The sequence below is a fragment of the Dermacentor albipictus genome, chromosome 7, assembly GCF_038994185.2.
Source record: "Dermacentor albipictus isolate Rhodes 1998 colony chromosome 7, USDA_Dalb.pri_finalv2, whole genome shotgun sequence".
In the NCBI taxonomy this organism is placed as follows: Eukaryota; Metazoa; Arthropoda; class Arachnida; order Ixodida; family Ixodidae; genus Dermacentor; species Dermacentor albipictus.
In genome coordinates, this window is record NC_091827.1 from 111171689 (window position 1) to 111193663 (window position 21975).

At 48.0% G+C, this 21975-nt stretch overlaps 1 protein-coding gene across 5 annotated transcripts in view; it reads left to right on the plus strand.

Moving 5' to 3' along the window:
• LOC135896883 (uncharacterized) overlaps window positions 1–21975 on the plus strand; it is a 171979-nt gene that overhangs the window by 13698 nt on the left and 136306 nt on the right. For 4 of the 5 annotated variants that reach the window (XM_065425379.1, XM_065425381.1, XM_065425382.1 and 1 more), the window contains exons 2-3: window positions 18892–19028; window positions 19093–19157. In XM_065425379.1, coding sequence (XP_065281451.1) covers window positions 18892–19028; window positions 19093–19157 — 202 coding nt within the window. The remainder of the gene's footprint in view (window positions 1–18891; window positions 19029–19092; window positions 19158–21975) is intronic. The other variant, XM_065425384.1, reaches the window with a different exon arrangement.

Below are 21975 nucleotides of genomic sequence, written 5' to 3' on the forward strand. Positions count from 1 at the left end.
GGGACGAAGAATAGGGGCAACACGAGGACGAGCGCTTTCTAACAACTGGTTTATTTTTGAAGAACTACTTACTTAAATACACACCGAACTGCGCGATCTTGTCAACAGAGCACCCTACAGCGCATATCATACCCGCTGATCTGCGCCATCAAGTCAAAAGAGCAACGTCAATATTACATATAACACTTGTGATAAAAAAGACGTGGACAAAGGCCACCTGGTCATATTAAAACAGCAAAGTGCATAAAAACAACCACTTAAAATAAAATGCGCTAAAGATGTGATGATAGAAGCGAATTTTCTTTATCTAACAATGAAACAGAAGGATGGCTGATGCATTTATCTTTTTGTTTTTCTATCCAGTATGCTTCCACGATTTCCCTAGCGGTTTGATTCCTATGCCTGTATAAAATGTCTGTGCTAGTAAGACAAGGGGAGCAACCATGTTCTTGGCAATGCATTGCCAAATGCGTACTAGGGCGACCTTTAAGGCTAGACAAGTGCTCCCTTAACCTAGTGTTAATACATCTCCCAGTCTGCCCTACGTACACATGACCACACGTCATAGGAATCTGGTAAACAACGTTCTTCGCGCAAGCAACAAATTGGGTCTTGCGCGGATGTTTAACAGTGCATTCTTTCTGTACATCACCCTTACTTTCAAACTTCTTTTTAACCTTGGAACACACACTACCTATTTTGTTTCTTGCCGAAAATACTACTTTTACTTCATAACAACCAGCCACTTTTTTAAGTCTGTGTGAGAGGCCGTGCACATACGGAATCACTGAAACATTGGAACCTCCATCCTTCTGCCTTTGATTCTTTCTGCATTGTCCTTTATCCTTGTTAAGTTCTTTCATTAGTCTAGCACACGTCGCCAGCAACACAGCGAGCGGGTACCCAGCCTTTCTCAACCTGTCAACTTGCTCAAAGAATGCAATCCTTACAGTGTGGTGGCATGACTTCAACAACGCTGACCGGAAACACGAAATGACTATTCCATTCTTCACAAGCCTGGAATGGTTTGAGGCATAGTTCATTAGCGGTTTTCCAGCTCGGGGTGAGAAGGACCAACACACATATTCCGGTAGGAATGTTAACTTGACATCAAGAAACTGTAGCCTCTTATCTACCGGTACTTCCGAAGTAAATTTTAAGCCCTTTCCCAGAGAATTGAAGGCTTCTACAACCCTATTTCTGAAAGCACCCTTGTCTACAGGACAACCTAAAATCAAGTAGTCACCGACATACCTGTACATCTTACTTACTACACCTTCTAAATCTTTTGCCAGCTCTCTGTCTATGCTTCCCAAAAAAATGCTACTTAGGATGGGAGCTACCTTTGACCCGATGACCCGAGGGGTGTCCCTTGCCTGTATATAAGTTTCACCACAGAACCCTACATGTGCATTCGCCAAATAAAAATGCAGAAGTTCAAGAAAGGATTCAACGGCCATGCCGCACGTATTGCGGAATGACACCTCGTCATTTTCCTTTGTTATGCAATCTTTAACACTGCACATTAGGGGCCCTTGCGGTAAGGAATAGTAAAGATCTTGAACATCTATGCTGAATCCCCAGCTGCAGCTTGTACTATCTAGTGCCAAACAATTCACAAGGCCTTCAGAGTTTTTCAATAAGTACGGATCCTGCACTTCTAGGGAATTCAACATTTTTTGCAAGAACTCCGCGACAAGAAATTGCCAACACCCTCTCTCGGACACAATTGGCCTAAACGGAATTGCTTGCTTGTGGGTTTTTGCCGTAAAAAATATCTCCAATTTCATTCCTTTTGAGTTCTTTACACGTGACGCAAGCTTATCTTGGTCACATTTTTTCAATAGCTCCACCGCTTTCTTTTTAACGTTTCCTACATTCACATCACATTTCTTAAAGCAATTGTTCACCGCTAGGAAAGCTTTTTCTAAGTAACATTCATTTGGTACAACAACCAGGAAGCCTTCCTTGTCTGCTTGAATAACACGCAGATTATTCTCAACCAAATACTTAGCAGTCCTATCAACATTGGTCCTGGATCTATCGCTTACCGAAGCTTTAGCCACCACGTCCACACATTCCACCACACATCGATCTTTTTCTTTCTCCGGTACACTCCTGGCAATGTCCCTTGTAAGTGCCAACCTGTCGACGATGTCGATACTTGGTTCCACGCAGAACTTTGGTCCCAACTTGAGAACCTGTTGATGCCGTTCTTCCACCGTTGCACCCCCTAGTTTTAGAAGGCGTCCCTCTGGCACTTCCCTTTTCTTCTTCTTTGGCAATTTTCGACGAACATCGTTCCATATAGCCTCAGTCACAATATTTGCCTGTCTGCACCAGTCCCGAAAAGCCTTCACGTCAAAAAGGCCACCGGAAGCAGACGAACAGGCCACCTTTAGACATTCTTTGAAATGTCTCACCTGTCTCCGGCTCTCTGATCGCAGGATCTTGATCATCATACTTTTTAAAAGTATCAATATGAACATGTTCCAACTAGGCCGACTCGCAGTTATGCTTCAGTTCATTTCTAGTTCTTCCGGCCCTCTTTCTACTTGTCCGAACTACGGCTTAAACAACCCTGCAGTTCTTGTGCCTATTATCGCGGTCTGTGAGTGCAGAGCACGGGTATTAAGCTGGTTCCTGAAACTTGGCGAATGCCCTGATGAGGTGTTGTTAGTGACCGGATGGTTGCCCCCGTCTGCAGGACACGGGAGAAGAATGATCAAGATCCTGCGATCAGAGAGCCGGAGACAGGTGAGACATTTCAAAGAATGTCTAAAGGTGGCCTGTTCGTCTGCTTCCGGTGGCCTTTTTGACGTGAAGGCTTTTCGGGACTGGTGCAGACAGGCAAATATTGTGACTGAGGCTATATGGAACGATGTTCGTCGAAAATTGCCAAAGAAGAAGAAAAGGGAAGTGCCAGAGGGACGCCTTCTAAAACTAGGGGGTGCAACGGTGGAAGAACGGCATCAACAGGTTCTCAAGTTGGGACCAAAGTTCTGCGTGGAACCAAGGATCGACATCGTCGACAGGTTGGCACTTACAAGGGACATTGCCAGGAGTGTACCGGAGAAAGAAAAAGATCGATGTGTGGTGGAATGTGTGGACGTGGTGGCTAAAGCTTCGGTAAGCGATAGATCCAGGACCAATGTTGATAAGACTGCTAAGTATTTGGTTGATAATAATCTGCGTGTTATTCAAGCAGACAAGGAAGGCTTCCTGGTTGTTGTACCAAATGAATGTTACATAGAAAAAGCTTTCCTAGCGGTGAACAATTGCTTTAAGAAATGTGACGTGAATGTAGAAAACGTTAAAAGAAAGCGGTGGAGCTATTGAAAAAATGTGACCAAGATAAGCTTGCGTCACGTGTAAAGAACTCAAAAGGAATGAAATTGGAGATATTTTTTACGGCAAAAACCCACAAGCAAGCAATTCCGTTTAGGCCAATTGTGTCCGAGAGAGGGTGTTGGCAATTTCTTGTCGCGGAGTTCTTGCAAAAAATGTTGAATTCCCTAGAAGTGCAGGATCCGTACTTATTGAAAAACTCTGAAGGCCTTGTGAATTGTTTGGCACTAGATAGTACAAGCTGCAGCTGGGGATTCAGCATAGATGTTCGAGATCTTTACTATTCCTTACCGCAAGGGCCCCTAATGTGCAGTTTTAAAGATTGCATAACAAAGGAAAATGACGAGGTGTCATTCCGCAATACGTGCGGCATGGCCGTTGAATCCTTTCTTGAACTTCTGCATTTTTATTTGGCGAATGCACATGTAGGGTTCTGTGGTGAAACTTATATACAGGCAAGGGGTGTGTGCATCGGGTCAAAGGTAGCTCGCATCCTAAGTAGCATTTTTTTGGGAAGCATAGACAGAGAGCTGGCAAAAGATTTAGAAGGTGTAGTAAGTAAGATATACAGGTATGTCGGTGACTACTTGATTTTAGGTTGTCCTGTAGACAAGGGTGCTTTCAGAAATAGGGTTGTAGAAGCCTTCAATTCTCTGGGAAAGGGCTTAAAATTTACTTCGGAAGTACCGGTAGATAAGAGGCTACAGTTTCTTGATGTCAAGTTAACATTCCTACCGGAATATGTGTGTTGGTCCTTCTCACCCCGAGCTGGAAAACCGCTAATGAACTATGCCTCAAACCATTCCAGGCTTGTGAAGAATGGAATAGTCATTTCGTGTTTCCGGTCAGCGTTGTTGAAGTCATGCCACCACACTGTAAGGATTGCATTCTTTGAGCAAGTTGACAGGTTGAGAAAGGCTGGGTACCCGCTCGCTGTGTTGCTGGCGACGTGTGCTAGACTAATGAAAGAACTTAACAAGGATAAAGAACAATGCAGAAAGAATCAAAGGCAGAAGGATGGAGGTTCCAATGTTTCAGTGATTCCGTATGTGCACGGCCTTTCACACAGACTTAAAAAAGTGGCTGGTTGTTATGAAGTAAAAGTAGTATTTTCGGCAAGAAACAAAATAGGTAGTGTGTGTTCCAAGGTTAAAAAGAAGTTTGAAAGTAAGGGTGATGTACAGAAAGAATGCACTGTTAAACATCCGCGCAAGACCCAATTTGTTGCTTGCGCGAAGAACGTTGTTTACCAGATTCCTATGACGTGTGGTCATGTGTACGTAGGGCAGACTGGGAGATGTATTAACACTAGGTTAAGGGAGCACTTGTCTAGCCTTAAAGGTCGCCCTAGTACGCATTTGGCAATGCATTGCCAAGAACATGGTTGCTCCCCTTGTCTTACTAGCGCAGACATTTTATACAGGCATAGGAATCAAACCGCTAGGGAAATCGTGGAAGCATACTGGATAGAAAAACAAAAAGATAAATGCATCAGCCATCCTTCTGTTTCATTGTTAGATAAAGAAAATTCGCTTCTATCATCACATCTTTAGCGCATTTTATTTTAAATGGTTGTTTTTATGCACTTTGCTGTTTTAATATGACCAGGTGGCCTTTGTCCACGTCTTTTTTATCACAAGTGTTATATGTAATATTGACGTTGCTCTTTTGACTTGATGGCGCAGATCAGCGGGTATGATATGCGCTGTAGGGTGCTCTGTTGACAAGATCGCGCAGTTCTGTGTGTATTTAAGTAAGTAGTTCTTCGAAAATAAACCAGTTGTTAGAAAGCGCTCGTCCTCGTGTTGCCCCTATTCTTCGTCCCTGTTTGTTTGCGCACAAACAGTATCAATATGAATATGTTCCAACTAGGCCGACTCGCAGTTATGCTAAACACCAAGTCGCTATTGCTGATAAAAATGAATTTAGGATCGTCTGATCAGCCTCGCTGTGAATTTCATGCTAAATTACGCAGTCATCTGCAAACAGCCGAATTTTAACTGGTATATTATTCACAATATCATTGATAAAAACTAGAAAGAACGGAGGGCCCAAGACTGATCCCTGTGGGATTCCAGATTGTACATCGGATAAGTCTGATTTCGCATCATCAACAACGACTGTTTGTCGCCTGCCCGTAAGATACGCCTCAATCCAGTGAAGCAGTTGCTTGTTTTTGAGAATAGGTTTTTACTTTGATAACAACTTTTGGTGGGACACACGGTCGAAGGCTTTCTCAAAATCTAAGAATACCATGTCAATTTGGCCTTGGTCGTCTAGTGCTACCGCGATTTCATTCACTGTTTCTAATAGTTGTGTTACAGTGGATTTTCCACGACGGAAGCCGTGTTGTCGTGGGTCACAGAGGCGATTACTTTCTATGAAGACTGAGATGTGCCTAAATATTATGTGTTCTATCACTTTTGATGAAGTGCAATGTAGGGAGATAGGACGGTAACATTGGAGCAATGAACGGTCGCCTGATTTAGGGATAGGAATTATTTTTGCATGTTTCCAGTCACGTGGAATTTCTGCACATGAAGGCGATTTATTATAAAAAACGTAAAGATATTTGGCGCACCATTCGGCGCATCTCACCAAAAAAGCATTAGGTATTTCGTCGACGCCTGGCGACTTCTTTATATCAAGATCAAGAGGCAAGGACAGTACACCTGCTTCCTTTACGTCGAGATCATCGATGGGTGCAATATCATTTAAAGCAGCTATGTGCGGTGTGTTGCCATCATCCCTCGTGAACACAGGGCAACAGTACTTGTTAAGTGCATTTGCAATTTTCAGTTTATCTTTCACTATGAAACCATCCATACAAATATCAGACAAGTGCCATATGATCGGTCTCAATAATGAATGGGACTCCATCAATATAGTATTCGAACTTTTTGAGAGCGAAAATGGTCGCCAGACATTCCTTTTCGCTCACGGAGTAATTTTCCTCTGCGGGAGTCAAAGAGCGGCTGGCAAAAGCTACCGGGCGCAAACTACCTTAGTGCTGTTGGAGCAAAACCGCTCCTAGGTCAAGGTCGCCGGCGTCCGTATGAATGACAAATTCTTTGTTCAGGTCTGGTAGACTTAACTCAGTGGTTTCTACGAGCGCGTTTACGAGGTTGGGCAGTGCCGCCTCTTGCTCGGGACCCCACCTCCACTGCTCACCTTTCCTCAACAGCATAGTCAAGGGGGCTTGCAGTGCAGTGCAGTTTGGGATGAACTGTCGATAGAAGTTCGCCAGCCCCAAAAAGCGTCTCAGTCCGCCTATGTCTGCCGGTGACGGGAAGTTCAATAATGCCTGAACCTTGTCATCACACGGCAGAAGGCGTCCGTTATCAAGTTTAAACCCCCATAGCGTTACTCGAGTTGCTGCGATCTGGGTCTTGGTCGGGTTTAGCGTTATCCCCGCAGACCTCAGACGCTCCAACACGTCCCTGAGATGGCGTGAGTGCCCATCAAAGGTACGCGAGTATGCCACAACATCGTCCAAGTAAGAAAGAGCATGGTGCCACCTTGCGTCCCCGAAGACACGGTCCGTCAGGCGCTGGCAAGTCGCAGGTGCACTGACAAGTCCGAATAGCATACGGGTAAACTGGAAAAGTCCCCTGTGACAAGTGAAGGCAGTCTTCTCTCGGTCACAGGGATCTACCTCCACCTGAAAGTATCCTCTGCTTGCATCGAGCGTAGTGAAGTACTTCGCTCCGCCAACGTTGGATACGATCGAGGGAATGCTAGGAAGCAGATATGCGTCCTTGCATGTCACCTCGTTCAGGCGGTGATAGTCAACACAACGCGTCCCATCCTTTTTAGGAACCAACACCACAGGAAAACCACATGGGCTGTCCGACCTTTCAACAACGCCTGTATCGAGCAGTTCGTCCAGAGTGCTGTCTAGTGCTTTCCTCTTAGCCAAACTCACCGGCCGAGGATTGCACTTCCACGGAGAGGCGCCGCCTGTCTCAATTTTGTGCCTGTATAGCGTAGTGCAACCAGGCGGCTCTGTGAATGCGGCGTCATATTCAGTCAGAAGCGATGAGAGGTGAGCATTTTCTTCCCCCGACAAACTGCTTGAGTCGTTCAGCAGCGGGTGGTATCGTTCGCCCCTCACTGCAGCACAGTGTGCCACCGCAGCGGGGGTTATGGGCTGTGCGGGAGGGGAGCAGTTCCCCTCCGCGCTTCTTTTCTCAGCGCGGTTGGCCGGACGGCATGTCGACCCGCCCGCAACCGTTCTGAGGGACGTTTTCGGGCAATCGTTGGGTCGGTCTGCGCGCGAAGCATCATCGAACGAAGTTGTCTCTGACGCTTTTTGAAATGAAACGAAAGGTTTCAGGGTGCCACAAGCTCGCTCCCTATATCCTCCGTTGCAGACGTCAATAACAATGCCCGTCTTGGCGAGGAAGTCTCTACCAAGAATTATAGGAACCGACAGGCCGGGAAGGTGAGCGAGGCGTTGTCGCCTCACCCGTTTCTCCCACCGCACCACAAGCCTAGCAGCACAGTTCACGTGTGCCGTGCCGTTGGCAAGTCGGAAGGTCACATTACTCTCTCTATGTCGGATAGCGTTCCGACGGAGATGTTCACACACCTCGTCGCCAAATAGTGAAGCGCTTGCTCCTGTGTCTAATGGCGCAAGAAACCTGCGCCGGGCGACTGTAACCTCTATGAGCGGCACTGGCGTGTCGTTGGGTCGTCCGAAACGACAAGCCAGCGGGGCAAGGAGTTCATGTGCCACACTTCGCGCCGCTGTAACCGCCGCCGGCCATGCAGCGTTGCTCACCGGCGGCCCCGCTCGTTTGCCGAAAGCGCGTGCTCTCGGTTCGCAGGCTGTCTGCAATCCCGGGCGAAGTGCCCCGGCTGGTTGCACCGATAACAAAGGAGAGCCGGCCTTTGTCAGGCTTGGCATCCAGTGCCTCTCGTCGTTTGACAGTCGTTCCTCTCTATCGACTGCTCCCTTGCAGGCACGCTCTGCTCTGGCATCCCCCGGGCCGGCATGTCGACGACGATTCTGCATACCTCGGCCATCGGCAGCGCGTGCTGCACGCATGGCATAGGTTTACGGGTCGAGAGCCCGGTCAGATAAGTCCCAACCATTTCTCAGTCGTCCGTCACTGAAAGCAACCGCACCATCTCCACCGGAACGACTGCGAAAAGTGTCCCCGTTCCACGCGCATCGCGGTTCAAGTGCCCTCGACGCTGGGGGTGGAGGTCGGTATGAGCGCGAGGCGAGTATGTCCGCCTGTATGCGCTTTGCCTCCGAGGCCAGCTCATCCAAATCCCTGAACTTGCTGCCTCTTAGGTACGCTGCGAAGGTGGGATGAGCTTGTCGCGTGACTCTCTCCACCTTATCGCAGTTCGGAGCAGTAGGGTAAGCGGTCCGATAAAGTTCGTCCATCGCTTTTACGTACACGAGCAAGGATTCGTCCGAATGCTGAGTACGTAGCTCCAACTCGCGCCGCAGACTACGCTTGTAATCTGCGGGCAGGAATTCCTCGCGTAAGGTCGCTCGGAACTCGGCCAGCGTGCTAGACCGGTAGCCAGTAAGCCGGAACCAGCGGGCAGCGTGATCAGTCAACGACACTGGTACGACGCGTTCCAGTATCTCGCCATCGGACAGCCCCGTTGCGCGCTGGTAAGTCAGCACGCGATCGAGGTATTCGTTGACGCTAACTGAATCATGATACCCGCTGTAGGTGGGTAAGTCCACCCTCACCCTCGGTCTAGCAGTGGCGGCAGATGTCAGCAGAGTGTTCTGCACGGCACCTGTGAACCTCTCAATCAAGCGCATCGCATCGTGCAACAGTGCCTGCTGAGGCTCGCTCTGGCCAGTAATGTCTGGCACAGGAGCAGAACGCGTTGAGCAGGTGTACCGCAGTGGCTCCATGCGCCCCGCAAACACTGGCGAAGAGTTCGGCGTAATGTGGCTCATCCTTCAAGGGTACATCCTGCCGGAGGGAGCGCCTCATGTGTAGCGCTACCCTCTTCGAAGCTTATCAAATTCCCAGGGGTCATGTTCGCCGCAGGGTAGGACTGAGCGGTAGCAGTTACCACCGCTTCGAATTGTTGCCTGTTGGTAGCAACCTGCGACAGCGTATACAACAGCTGTAAGTCAGCCCCGTATGCTGCCATGGGTCGTTCGTGTAGTGGCAGTCACTTACACAAGCAGACTCAACCGGTCACACCTCTGGCCCCACGTTGGACGCCAAATATAGGGGTATTACTCAAGTTCGCGTGTGCGCACCTGGCTCTTCTCTGGATCGCACGGTGCTGGTGGAGCGGCAGTCGCTCACTAGCACTTTCGCAGCAGCCCTAACAGTCAAAACTGTGACCCTTAACCCCTGGTTCGCAGTGAGTTGCGACCACGGCTGGTTCAGGTCAGTGGGGACAGGGTGAGTCTCGACCTAAGGTGTTTATTCACCTTAGAGTACAAGTACACCAACCGACAGCAACAGCAACCGCACATACAAATACAACAGAAAACCTCAGCTGCGGAGCATTCCGCACGTCTGGGGTGAAATAAACCGCACAGTGTGGGAACGACAGAAAGCTGTGCTAGTTGGTACGGATTCATTATGCAAAATAGAAGTGAGGCGTGCAGACAGGACATAAGAGTAGAGAAGTTCGTGTTGTCCACTTCTCCACTCCTATGTCCTGTCTGCATGCCGCACTTATATTTTGCACAGTGTGGGAACCACAAAAGAGGCTGATAAGAGTTCAGCTCACCCAGAATGGATCCGCGCTCGGGCCCTGGGGCGGTCAGTCGCTCACAAAGGCCGGGCGCAACAGGAAGACGGCGTGCCGCGGTCTCAGCAGCTGAATTGAGATGCGGCCTGTCGCAAGCTCGTCAGCCGAAAGAAAGCGGTGCATGGGGGAATAGCGCTTCTCCCCGAGCGGCGGAGAGGGAGTCTCCCCGGTTCCAAGAAAGGGAAAGGAGGGAACGGGGTGCCTTGGCTGCAGCGTCGCGGCCAGGCGCGAAGAGCAGCGGGAGCGACAAAGGTGCCCTCTCCCCTCTACCCTCCTTGAGCGATCACGTGATTATCGCATGATAACCGCGTGGCCGCTCCGGAGATATCGGGATGCACGTGCGATCCCACAAGGCTTAGTCTCATCCAGTGACGAGCAATAGAGACATGTACTCGAAGATAATAGTCGAAGGGGGCAGCGACAGAGAGAGCGTCGGCATCTTGATGCTTTTTCCCGGACTTGTAGCCAACGTCAACATCTTACTCTTGCAAGCGGACCACCCTGTGACCGAGGCGTCCAGACAAATTTTTGTTTGATGACAACCAGCATAAGGCGTGGTAGTCTGATATGACCGTGAAGTGAAGTCCATAAAAATTTGGTCGAAATCATTGTATCGGCCATGCTACTGCGAGACGTTCCTGTTCCGTGATCGAGTACTTCCTTTCGGCAGCTGCTAATGCGCGACTGGCATAGGCAACAACTCTCTCCCCTTGAAGTGGTATCACGCTCTAAAAGGACACCACCGATCCCGTGGCCACTAGCATAGGTGTGCAAACAAGTTGGCGCGTTCTCATCGAAGTGACCGAGTACAGAGTCAGTGATTAATGCTTGTTTGAGAGCTTGGAAAGAAAGTTCGCAGTCGTCTGTCCAAGAGAAAGGAGTGCCCGATGTGAGCAACTTGTGCAGCGGCGACGCCATGGCAGCAAAATGACTGATGAAGCGGCGGAAGTAGGATGACAGGCCCGAGAAACTTCTTGATAGTTTTTGATTTTCATGGTGAGGGAAGCGTAGCACGGTAGCAACTTTGTAGGGATCTAGTCGAACGCCATCTTTACTAATAAGGTCGCCCAACATTTTGATGTTCGTTCTGACAAAATGGCATTTATTTGTGTTGAGTTGGATTGAAGCGTTGGAAATGCATGTGAAAACTTTGTCCAAACGCTGAAGGTGCGGACGGAAAGTTGTAGAAAAAGTAAAGATGCCATCTAAGTGGCACAGACAGGTCTTTCATTACGCTAGGAGCAAGACCAAGCCCAATAGGAATGCGGCGACCACTCGGCGCAGCGAAAACATCACCAATAACAATAGTGTCGGAAGTCAGTGTAAGAATAAGCTCATTGCCCGTGGTGATGAAACATTCGGTAGAAGTGATGAAACGTAGGCTGTGAGCATCGACAGCGAACGAAGATTGAGTGTCCGTCATATGAATAGTTCGCTGACGGCAAGAGATGAAACCTGAGCTGGAGGACAGGAAGTCCCATCCAAAAATCATTGCGTAGGTACACGAAGACACCACGAGAAAGTGAATGTGCTGAAGGACGCCATCAGCAAAAACATGCGCAGTGCGAACACCAGAGGGCCGAACAAGAAGTGCATTAGCACAATGAAGGGGAGGGCCAGTATGCGGTGTCGTCACTTTTCGCAAATCGAGAACACAAATCAGCACTGATAACGGAAAGTGATGCACCTGTGTCAACCAAGGCTTCGGTGCGGACACCTTCAACACACACCAAAAGTACATTTCACGGGCGCTGCGACGGAGTTTCACGTTGTCCGAAGGATGCAGCTTTCCCTCCTGAAGCTGCACCATTTAGTTTTCCGGGCGGTCATCGGAGGACGAAGTAGCCGGTCGAAGAGGGGAACAGCAGCGCCGCAGTGGGGATGGAGAGCAGCGACGCGGGATCCGGCAACCCTAAAGTCCTGTGGAGATAGAGAACGTCATGGAAAATAATCGTTGTAAGGGAGCCGACGTTGTTGTTCAGGGCCACAAAACTAATCCCTTTCTAACCCTCATAGCTACGCCTTTCATCTTGCTGACGGCGTCGGCAACAGCTTGAAATCTGGCCATGGATGCCGCAATAGTAGCAAACCGCTCGAGGTGGGCTCCATGCGTTGTAGGGCGGCAGAGGTAGTGGTCTTCTAGTGATAGGATTCAGGGGCACGTGCGGTGAAAGTGCCTGTTGGAGTGGCTGCTGGGAGTGTGGCACTATAAAGGCAACCTGTGCATAAGTTGAAGTAGGTATAGGGTGCGGGCTAGGGACTTGCGGGCAGGTCACTGGAGCTATCGGTTACCTCACGATATGGCGTAGGCCGCCACCAGGAGGTGTCATATGGCCCTCAGGGGGGCTGCCGATGCTTTGGCGTGCAGTCCCTCACGGATAATGGAACGAATCAAGGCACGTAGCTCACTGTCGTTGGACGCGGAGAGCAAGTTTTGCAGATTTGTTCCAGTAGTTAAAGTCACTCACGCACTCATATAGCTCCAACCAGTCTTTAATGTCGTCACCTGGAAGTCCAGCAAACACCGGTGGATTCTTCCGTTCCACCGGTGTTCCCGCAAGAGCAGGCAAGGTGGATGTCGTGGTATTGGTCTGCTGGTTTTGGCACATTGTTGAGTGCAGTTGGAAAAGCAGGCGACCCGAGCAGGGCTCTAGGGATGTAGCGTAGGTGAAGCTGGAGAGAGACCGGGAGCGAGAGGACGCAGAAAACGGACAGCATACTCCACCACTCGTAAAGCAAGGTTTAGGCAGCCAGTCTCTTTATTCTTCCGAGTAAGAGCCCCACCACCAGGCCCCAGAACGGTGATAATGAGTATTACAGGTGAGAATATGATGCGTAATAATAATGCTTGATTAGGAGGTTATTTATGGTGCCCTACAACTTTTAATTGATATGCTCATGATTGAAGCAATAAATAAAATGTTCACAAATTAAAAGTAATTATTAAGTAATACTTTGTGATCGAAAAATGTTCGCCGTAAAAACATTCGGCTCGGGTTAACATCCAGTCGGTACGATTTCTCGAGAGCTGTTGGGTATTTTTTAAGATCTTGGTCCAAGTTTGCTGGGACACCCTATATATATATATATATATATATATATATATATATATATATATATATATATATATATATATATACACATATATAAATCACGTCGATGATCTGAACGATTATCCGAACGATTATCCTTGCAGATAATACCGAAAGGAGCCGGATATTTTGAAAGCAGCTCAATAAGTTGTGTAAGCAGTATACAAAGTTCGGGCTCAATCAATGTTTATATTGAGCAAAACTTTCTCGAAGTCATCAGTACAAGCGATATCTGGCGGCCAATAGCTCCACTGAACAATTAATTGTTCGAGGAAAGAAAGAATACTTGAATATGTTTGTCCGAGCAGCGTATGGGAGCACGTTATCCACATGACGCTGCCTGGATGCGCGTTGTAAGAACGGCTGTATGTTGGTCTGTGCAGGTTTATTTGCCTTCCTATATAAACTGAACGCAAAAATTTCAGGCGTGCAATTTTGCGGCAATTTTCGAACACATGGATGTTATTTTCTTGGTAGGAGAATCTGCTGATCAAAACTTTGAAAAAATAAAACGTACAGCATATCTTGAACCATCTCAAATTTTTGAATATATATTTTGCTGAAAGGGTCCCACACCACTCATGCATACTCTAGCATCGGTTTTACATGCGAGCATTTTCAATTCGCCAGGTGCTGTGTTCTACTTGTTTCTCAGAAAAGCAAGTATTCGTGAAGCTGATATATGCGCTGATAGATACGTTTGATGTACGCGTTGACCTTGAAAGCCTTTTAGTAATGGTTACTCTCAGGTATTTATATCCATTTACTTCATGTACTGGTGTTCCCTGAATGCGGTAAGTAAACGTGAATGGTTGTTTTTCTTCGTCAAGCATAGAAGGACAGCTCTATCAGGGTTTAATACCATTGACGACCGGGTGCACCATTCATTCACTAACTTTTGTTAGAGCGAAATCTAAGTCGACGTGATCTTGTTGACAGGTTACATTCTTATGTAGAACACAGTCATCAGCGAACCGAATAATAATATTAGAATCAACCATGTCCACTAAGTCATTGATATATCTTAGCAAAAGAATTGGTTAGTCACATAGATAGATAGATAGATAGATAGATAGATAGATAGATAGATAGATAGATAGATAGATAGATAGATAGATAGATAGATAGATAGATAGATAGATAGATAGATAGATAGATAGATAGATACCCGGATACAGTGCTTGAAATCACTTAGGATATAATGAAACCGTAACGAAGCGGACGCGCGCCTTTGTATGTGCTGAATGAAGAGGAAGACGAAGGACCCTGCGGTGATCACGAGCGAGCCCCGTGCTACCAGCAGCCCATGCAGTGCCTTGAGATACATAGCGTTAATTCCACAACGTTGTGAACGACAATAAACATCGTTGCATTTCGTGATACGTAGCTGAGATCCTTCGCCTCGTCCTGGAGCTCCGCACCCGAACCCTGCCAACAAGATCGCCCTGCACTATGCCTGATCCCCCCACCTCGTTGCCTGCACCACCGGCTGCCACTGTCATGTTCTCTGGCGTTCCTCGTCATTGCGACCCACCCATTTTTCGAGGGACCACCCAACACGACGTGGAAGACTGGCTGTCATCTTACGAACGTGTAAGTGCCCATAACAAATGGGATGAGCAGTCTAAGCTGACCCACGTGCCTTTCTACCTCGCCGACGTAGCCAAACTTTGGTTCTTCAACCGCGAATTTGATTTTACAAGTTTGTCCACGTTTAAGACTCTTTTTTCCGAAGTGTTTGATCACTCAGCTGTGCAAAGCTACGCGCAGAACAGCGTCTACGCCAGCGCGCACAGCAGCTCAGAGAGACATTCCCCAGCTACATTGAGAATGTTCTTGGTTTGCGCAAGTTAGTAAATCCAAGCATGTCAGACGATGACAAGATGAACCATATCCTCAAGGGCATCGAGGACATCGCATTCCAGATTTTGCTGGCAAAAAACCCTACTAGCGTATCCGTCCTCATTACCCGCTGCCAGAGCTTTGACGAGCTGCGCCGCCAACCTTCCATCGCCCGCCAGAACATTCAGCATGCCGATTCCGTCTCGAGCATGGCGGTTTCTACCGACATGACCAATTCGACCCTGTCGCAGCATATCAAAGATTTTATTCGTGAAGAGGTGGCCAGCCAGCTCTCGCTGCTGCCTCACAGCGACGCACCTACGGTAGCTTTGCCTCAAACGCTGCAGCAAGGCATCCGGACTCAGATATCTGAAGCGCTTCCTGCAGCTTCTACATCCCCCCACCCAATCCTATGAGTGGGCCACTGTCCCACACCGACTTTGCCCCTCACCCTACGTCGCTGCCACTCAGTTATGCAGCCGTGGTTGCACGACCACCTGCGCCGACAGCTTCCTTTTCATAGTCCATGCACCCAGCTTCATTTCCAGTCGCCCGACCATCACCACAGTTTTTTCGTCCATCCGACACGTGGCGCACTCAAGACAACTGGCCTATGTGCTTCGCCTGCGGCATTGCTGGCCATTTGGCGCGCTTCTGTCGCCGCCGCGCCCCAACTACGCGCACCACATTTGACACGCCCAGCTACGCAGCACAAAACGCCACCACGCCTCCATTTTCCTCGCGTCGTCTTGACAGTGACCGCCGGTGGGAAACTCGGCGTTCCCCTTCCCCCCGTCGGCGTTAGATTTCGCCCCTGCATCGTGGAGCTCCCACTGAAGAGGGAAACTGACTGGTGCAGTTCCAGAGGCAAAAACTGCAAATACATCGAGGTTCTGAAGACCTCAATCTTCGCCGCAAAATCTTATTACCGTTTTTATTGAGGCAGTAGCCGCAGTGGCACTAGTCGGTACTGGAGCAGCCGTTTCCGTCATTCAGGAGAACTTTTGTCGCAAGCTACAAAACGTGACTACAGCTCCCTCTTGCCTGGTGCTCGCCACTGCCAGCACGCAGCGAATTCACCCTTCAGCTGTATGCAGGGCCCGTGTCCTCATCAACGACGTTCTGTACATAATGGAGTGTTTCGTGCTACCATCGTGCTCTTACGACCTCAATCTTGGTTGGGATTTCCTGTCACGTCATCATGCTGTCATTGACTGCTCGCGTGCAGAAGTATCGCTTTTACCACTGTGTGAATCACTGCTGACCAGTTCTCATCACTTTTCCGACAAATTCACTGTTGATGCCGACACAACCATAACCCCTGAGTCGTCGATGGCTGTTGTCCTGTCGTCTGGTGCCGCATCTGACGACGATGTAGTGTTCACGCCGTCCGATGTGTTTCTCAGCGTGAGGGCATTATTCTTCCTTTTGCCGTGCTCACTATAACATCTGGGTCAACTGTGTCGCTGGTCACCAACTACTTCCAGTACCCGCTCAGCCTGCTGCGTGGAGAGACCATAGGATACTTCCAGGTAGTCGACTATGTTGACGGTTTCGATGTTCCTAGGACTCCCTCCGTTACGTTGACGCCATCACTTCGGTCTCAGACTCATCACCTTCAGTGGGGTTTGACAACGCCATCAACCCTGCTCATTCCGCATCTCATCGCCGCCAACTTCTCGGTCTCCTTCACAAGTTTCACTCTTCCTTCGACTGTCATGAGACGTCATTGGGTCGTGCTAGCGGTGTTGTTCAGACCATCAACACCGGTTCCCACTACCCCTTCCGACAGCGCCCACATTGTGTCTCCGCCGAAGAGCGCCGAATCATCACAGAGCAAGTGAACGACATGCTCAAACGTAGAGTCATCCGCCCCTCTCAAAGTCCTTGGTCTTCACCTGTCGTATTGGTGAGAAAAAAAAGATGGCTGCATTCGCGTTTGTGTCGACTACCGTCGCCTAAACAAGATAACCAGAAAAGTCGTTTAACCACTGCCTTGGATCGATGACGCTGTCGACTGTTTACAAGGCGCAGGATATTTTAGTTCCCTGAATCTACGCTCCGGGTACTGGCAAGTTCCAATGGCTGAACCTGACCGTCCGTAAACCGCATTTGTCACACCTGATGGACTACACGAGTTTAACATCATGCCCTTCGGGTTGGGCAACGCGTCTGCTAATTTTGAGCGTATGATCGACGCCATCCTTCGTGGCCACAAATGGGAGACCTGTTTATGTTACCTCAACGACATCGTCGCCTTCGCAAACGATTTGCGGCACACCTCGCTCGCCTGCATGACATTCTGACCTGTCTCACATCCGCCGGCCTAAAGCTTAACCTCAAAAAGTGCAGTTTTTCTGCAAGCAAGCTAACCATTTTGGGCCACGTTATCTCAAAAGATGGAGTCCTCCCGGACCCAGACAATCTCCACGCCGTTGCAGACTTCCCAACGGCCTCGTTTATCGAAACCCTAAGAAGTTTTATTGGCTTATGTTCCTGTTTTCACCGCTTCGTAAGCAATTTCGCATCCATCATGGCACCCTTGACAAGTTTACATTCCGCCAATAACGGCATAGCAGCTTGGTCACCTGAATGTGAGGCAGCATTACAGCACTTGCGTCGCTTGTTGACCTCACTACCGATTCTTCGACGCTACGACCCTGATGCGCCCACGGAAGTTCATGCTGACGCAAGCGTAGTTGGCCTGGGCGCGGTCTCAGCACAACGGAAAGCTGGCTATGATGAATAAGTCGTCGCTTATGTGAGCCGTACATTAAAAAAACACAGAATTAAATTACTCCATTACAGAAAAAGAGTGCCTAGTGGTCATCGGGGCACTAAGAAAGCTTCGCCCATACATTTACGGTCGTTCTTTCGCCATATTTACAGACCACCGTGCCCTTGCTGGTTTTCTTCCTTCAAAGAACCGTCGTGACGCTTGGGACGTCGGGCGCTGCGCTTGCAAGAGTACAACATCCGCGTCATGTACCACTCCGGTCGATAACACTCCGTCGCTGATGCCCTCTCTCACTCCCAACTGATGCCTGATTTGGCCTATTTGTCAGCTTCCTCGTCCACGCTGTCACCGTTAACCACCACTGACATGCTCACAGAGCAGCGCAAGGACCCAACACTTGCAATGTTACTTGACTACCTTGGCGCTCTGTCTGATGTCCCTTAGACACGAGCACTGCGTTGCCAAGGAACCCACTTTTCCATGCGTGACAATATTCTATATCGCCGCAACTACATGCCCGACGGCCGGAAATTGCTCCTTCCTATACCTCGTCCTATGCGCTCTGACATTTGCGCGTCTTTCCATGCTGATCCTCTATGCGGCCATGCCGGCGTCTTCAAAACTTACACAAGGTTGCGTCAGCGCTATTATTGGCGACGCAAGCACAACTTTGTGGAAAAGTACATTCAGTCTGTGATGAAGCAGACGCGCCCGTGTGTATGCGCCGAATGAAGAGGAAGACGAAGGACGATGCCGTGGTTGCGAGCGAGCCACGTGCTACGGACAGCCCTTGCAGTGCCTTGAGATATCTAGCGTTAATTTCACAACGATGTGAGTGACAATAAACCTCGTCGCAAAACAAAAATTTTAAACTCATTGAGCTCTGAAAGATTCCTGCTATGCATACCACTTGCATTTTTAGTGGCCAACTCTTCACTGCATGAGAACTGCCAGTAAATTGTGCATGTACAAGTGAAAATTTCCGTGGTCGGTTTCAGATATTATAATAAAATTTAAAACAGCCAGTCTGATGGATAGAAGACAGTATGAAATATCGTCGCTGAGAAGTGCTTCTCATAAACGTTATAATGATAACCTAAATGCTCATTCCTTTATTTTTTACAGTTTTGGCAGGGAAACGATGGTGTATGGACGCTTCTGTACACTGATAGTATAGTAACTTCCTGCAAGTGGCAGAAACCAACAGAAATTTCCGAAACTAATGTCACGATCAACACATCATATATATCTGGCAAAGATCCGTAAGTTTGGACAGCTTCCATTCATTTGCAGAAGCAAAATTATTGGTTTTTTCTTCTTTTGCAGAGTGAATACAGAGTACACTTGGTATTTCCTTGGTAATGAATCCATGTCACGGCAAGCAGGAACTGGTGAGCAAAATGTCCATGACTTCTGATTGAAAGGAATGTCCTAAAACTTTTATTCACATCAGATACCTTTGCATTTTATTATATTTTCATTTATTTCTTCAGATAGTAATATCTTATTCCAAGGCGTATATATGTGGGTGTATCAGTATTCCAAAAATAAACAAGAACTGAAGGAAGAACTTAGTATTTAATAATGCAAATACGAAATATAATTCATGTCAGTCTGGAAACAACGAGTTCATCTCTCACTACTTAATGATTAGTAAGATTATTTCAATCAAGAGTATTTCTAGAAAATGCGGCTATTTAAAACAAGTGATGCTGAAGGTGAAATCTCTTACGCTCATACTGAACCGATGCTAGCTAGCATAGCTTGAGACACACGCAAGCATGAGAGGCGATTCGGTTCTGACTTTACCAGTTATTACAAAAAGTAAATTTCAATTCACTAATTCCATTTGTTTTCACATCTTGACTACCTAACACGGTGAAGATTAGGAAATATGCGGACGACATATGCGTATGGGCATCTGGAGCCACCCGTCCCCAAATGCGTGCTAGGCTTCAAAGTGCAGTGACAATCGCAGCTAAGTAGCTGCCACGTCAAGACCTGCAGCTCTCAAGAGAAAAATTTTCTATGATTACATTCACGCGAAAACGAATGCCCAGGTATCCGATAATCATTAACGGAGTAGCGACGCCTACTGTTACACACCACAGATTCCTTGGATTAGTCATAGACCGCAAATTATCTTGGACAAGACACGTCGCCACACTGAAGTCAAAGCTGACGAGTCCTTCGCGTCAATGCAGAAACAAGATGGGGCCAATCAGGGTCTTCATTACTCCAATTGTACCAAGCACTATTCGGAGGGTATATACTGAACAGCATGCTGGCGCTCTCAAGCATGAGACTTATCCGTGTGCGCACGATGACGAGCATTTAAGCTCAAGCATTGTGTGCATGTTTGGGTATCCCATGCCGCACGACTACCAGTGGAACAATAGCCAAAGCTCGTGCTGATCATATTGGGGTATACTTGCTCTGCGAGCCTCTTCGAATGTACCTTGGCGTGTTAACCCGACACAGCCACCATCCTCTGTCATCGCTTCCTGCCACCCACCTAGGTTCCAACTTTTCAAGGACTATATCGCGTCATCGGGGTGTTCTGCCATCAAGGTTTTCTCCTGCCTGTATTCCGAGAATACCCCCGCGGGTTCTGTCTGAACCTTTCGTTACATTGCAGATCCCTGGAATTACTAAGAAGTCATGCATTACATCTATTGGCCTGAATCAACTTACCCCGTTGCACATTACTGCAGAGAACGGAGATACTGTACACGCGTATACCGAGGGCTCTGTCACATCATGAGCCTGCACTGCTGCCTTCGTCATCCCACATACGATCATCGCTCGGTGGTTTAAACTAGAGCATGGGTCAACATCAACTGCCGCAGAATTTATTACTATCTGGGAGTCACTTCAATTTATCTCCGAGGAGCCTCCTCACACAAGGACGATATTCGACGGCTGCAAACCAGCTCTTCAAGCGAATAACTGTGTCCTCAGACGGGGTCCAGAATATTCCATTGCTATAGAAATTGCACAGAATCTCGACCGCACAACTAGAAATGGCGACAATATCACCTTTCAGTGGATACCTTCACAATGCGGCATCATGGAGAACGAACAGGCAGACGCTGAAGTGAAAACTGCTTCCCTTTATGCATTCCGTTCTCACGAACGGAATGCATAACTTCCTCACGTAATTCGCAACTGTACGTTGGAACACTGCACCGAACCAGATCGACCACTCAAGCGAGCACACAAATGGGACCAAGAAATGAAATTTCGTATTCCTCACAAGCTCAAAAGAAGCTAAACGAGCATGGTGCGCCAGATTCGCTTTGGAGTCGCATTCACCTACCGTTATAGACATAGTGTAGGTGACAGTGATAGTAGTACATACTGTGACAAAAGCTGTGAATACTGTGAGGTGCCAGAAACACTTGATCATATATTTTGCGTATGGCCCACGTACGCGCAAGAACGACATCAATTAGTCTCTTCCATTGCAAAGATCCATAAGAGGCCACTATCAGACGAGTTTCTTATAGGTCCTTGGCCTAATTCAAACAGCGCAGCCCTGATAGCAAGTGCCGCTATAGGTTTTCTCCAAGCCACTGGACTGGACACACGACTTTAGAGATGCTACAACTCTGTGAATTTGTATACATGCCTCTCATCCTTATACCATGACTACCATTCATCAGTCCTCTCCCTCCCCGTCTCTTCTCTCCAGTGTTGAGTAGCAGGCCAGCGAAAGTTATAGCCGAGGCCGACCTCTCTGCCTTTCTGTAAATGAATTTCTCTCTCTCTTCACATGTAGGAAGCAACTTCATGCTTCTAACTTAATGAATGACGTCTAGCCATAGAAAAGAGACATAAACTTCACGTCTTTTATTTGCTAGATCATTTATTTAGCTTCCTTGATTTCGCTGCCTGCCCTCGAAACCTTGGCTGAGTGAAAAAAAATTTGAATACCTGGGCCTCTACAAAGACAAAGACCAACTCCATGACAAATGAGTACCTATCTTCAGAGCCACACATTTCAGAAAGTATGGAAAATACAGAAGACAATAATACGCGTCGTGATTAAGGTGCTCGTTATGAGTCGCATTGCCAAGCAGAGATGGCCAGATAGCGGCCACATTGCACGTTCGTCGACGGCAATTGTATTCTGCGACACAAATGAAAGCCTTATTACCTGTTATGCGTCGACAAGCGTCGTGTCCTAACAGTTTTCTTGTACAGAAA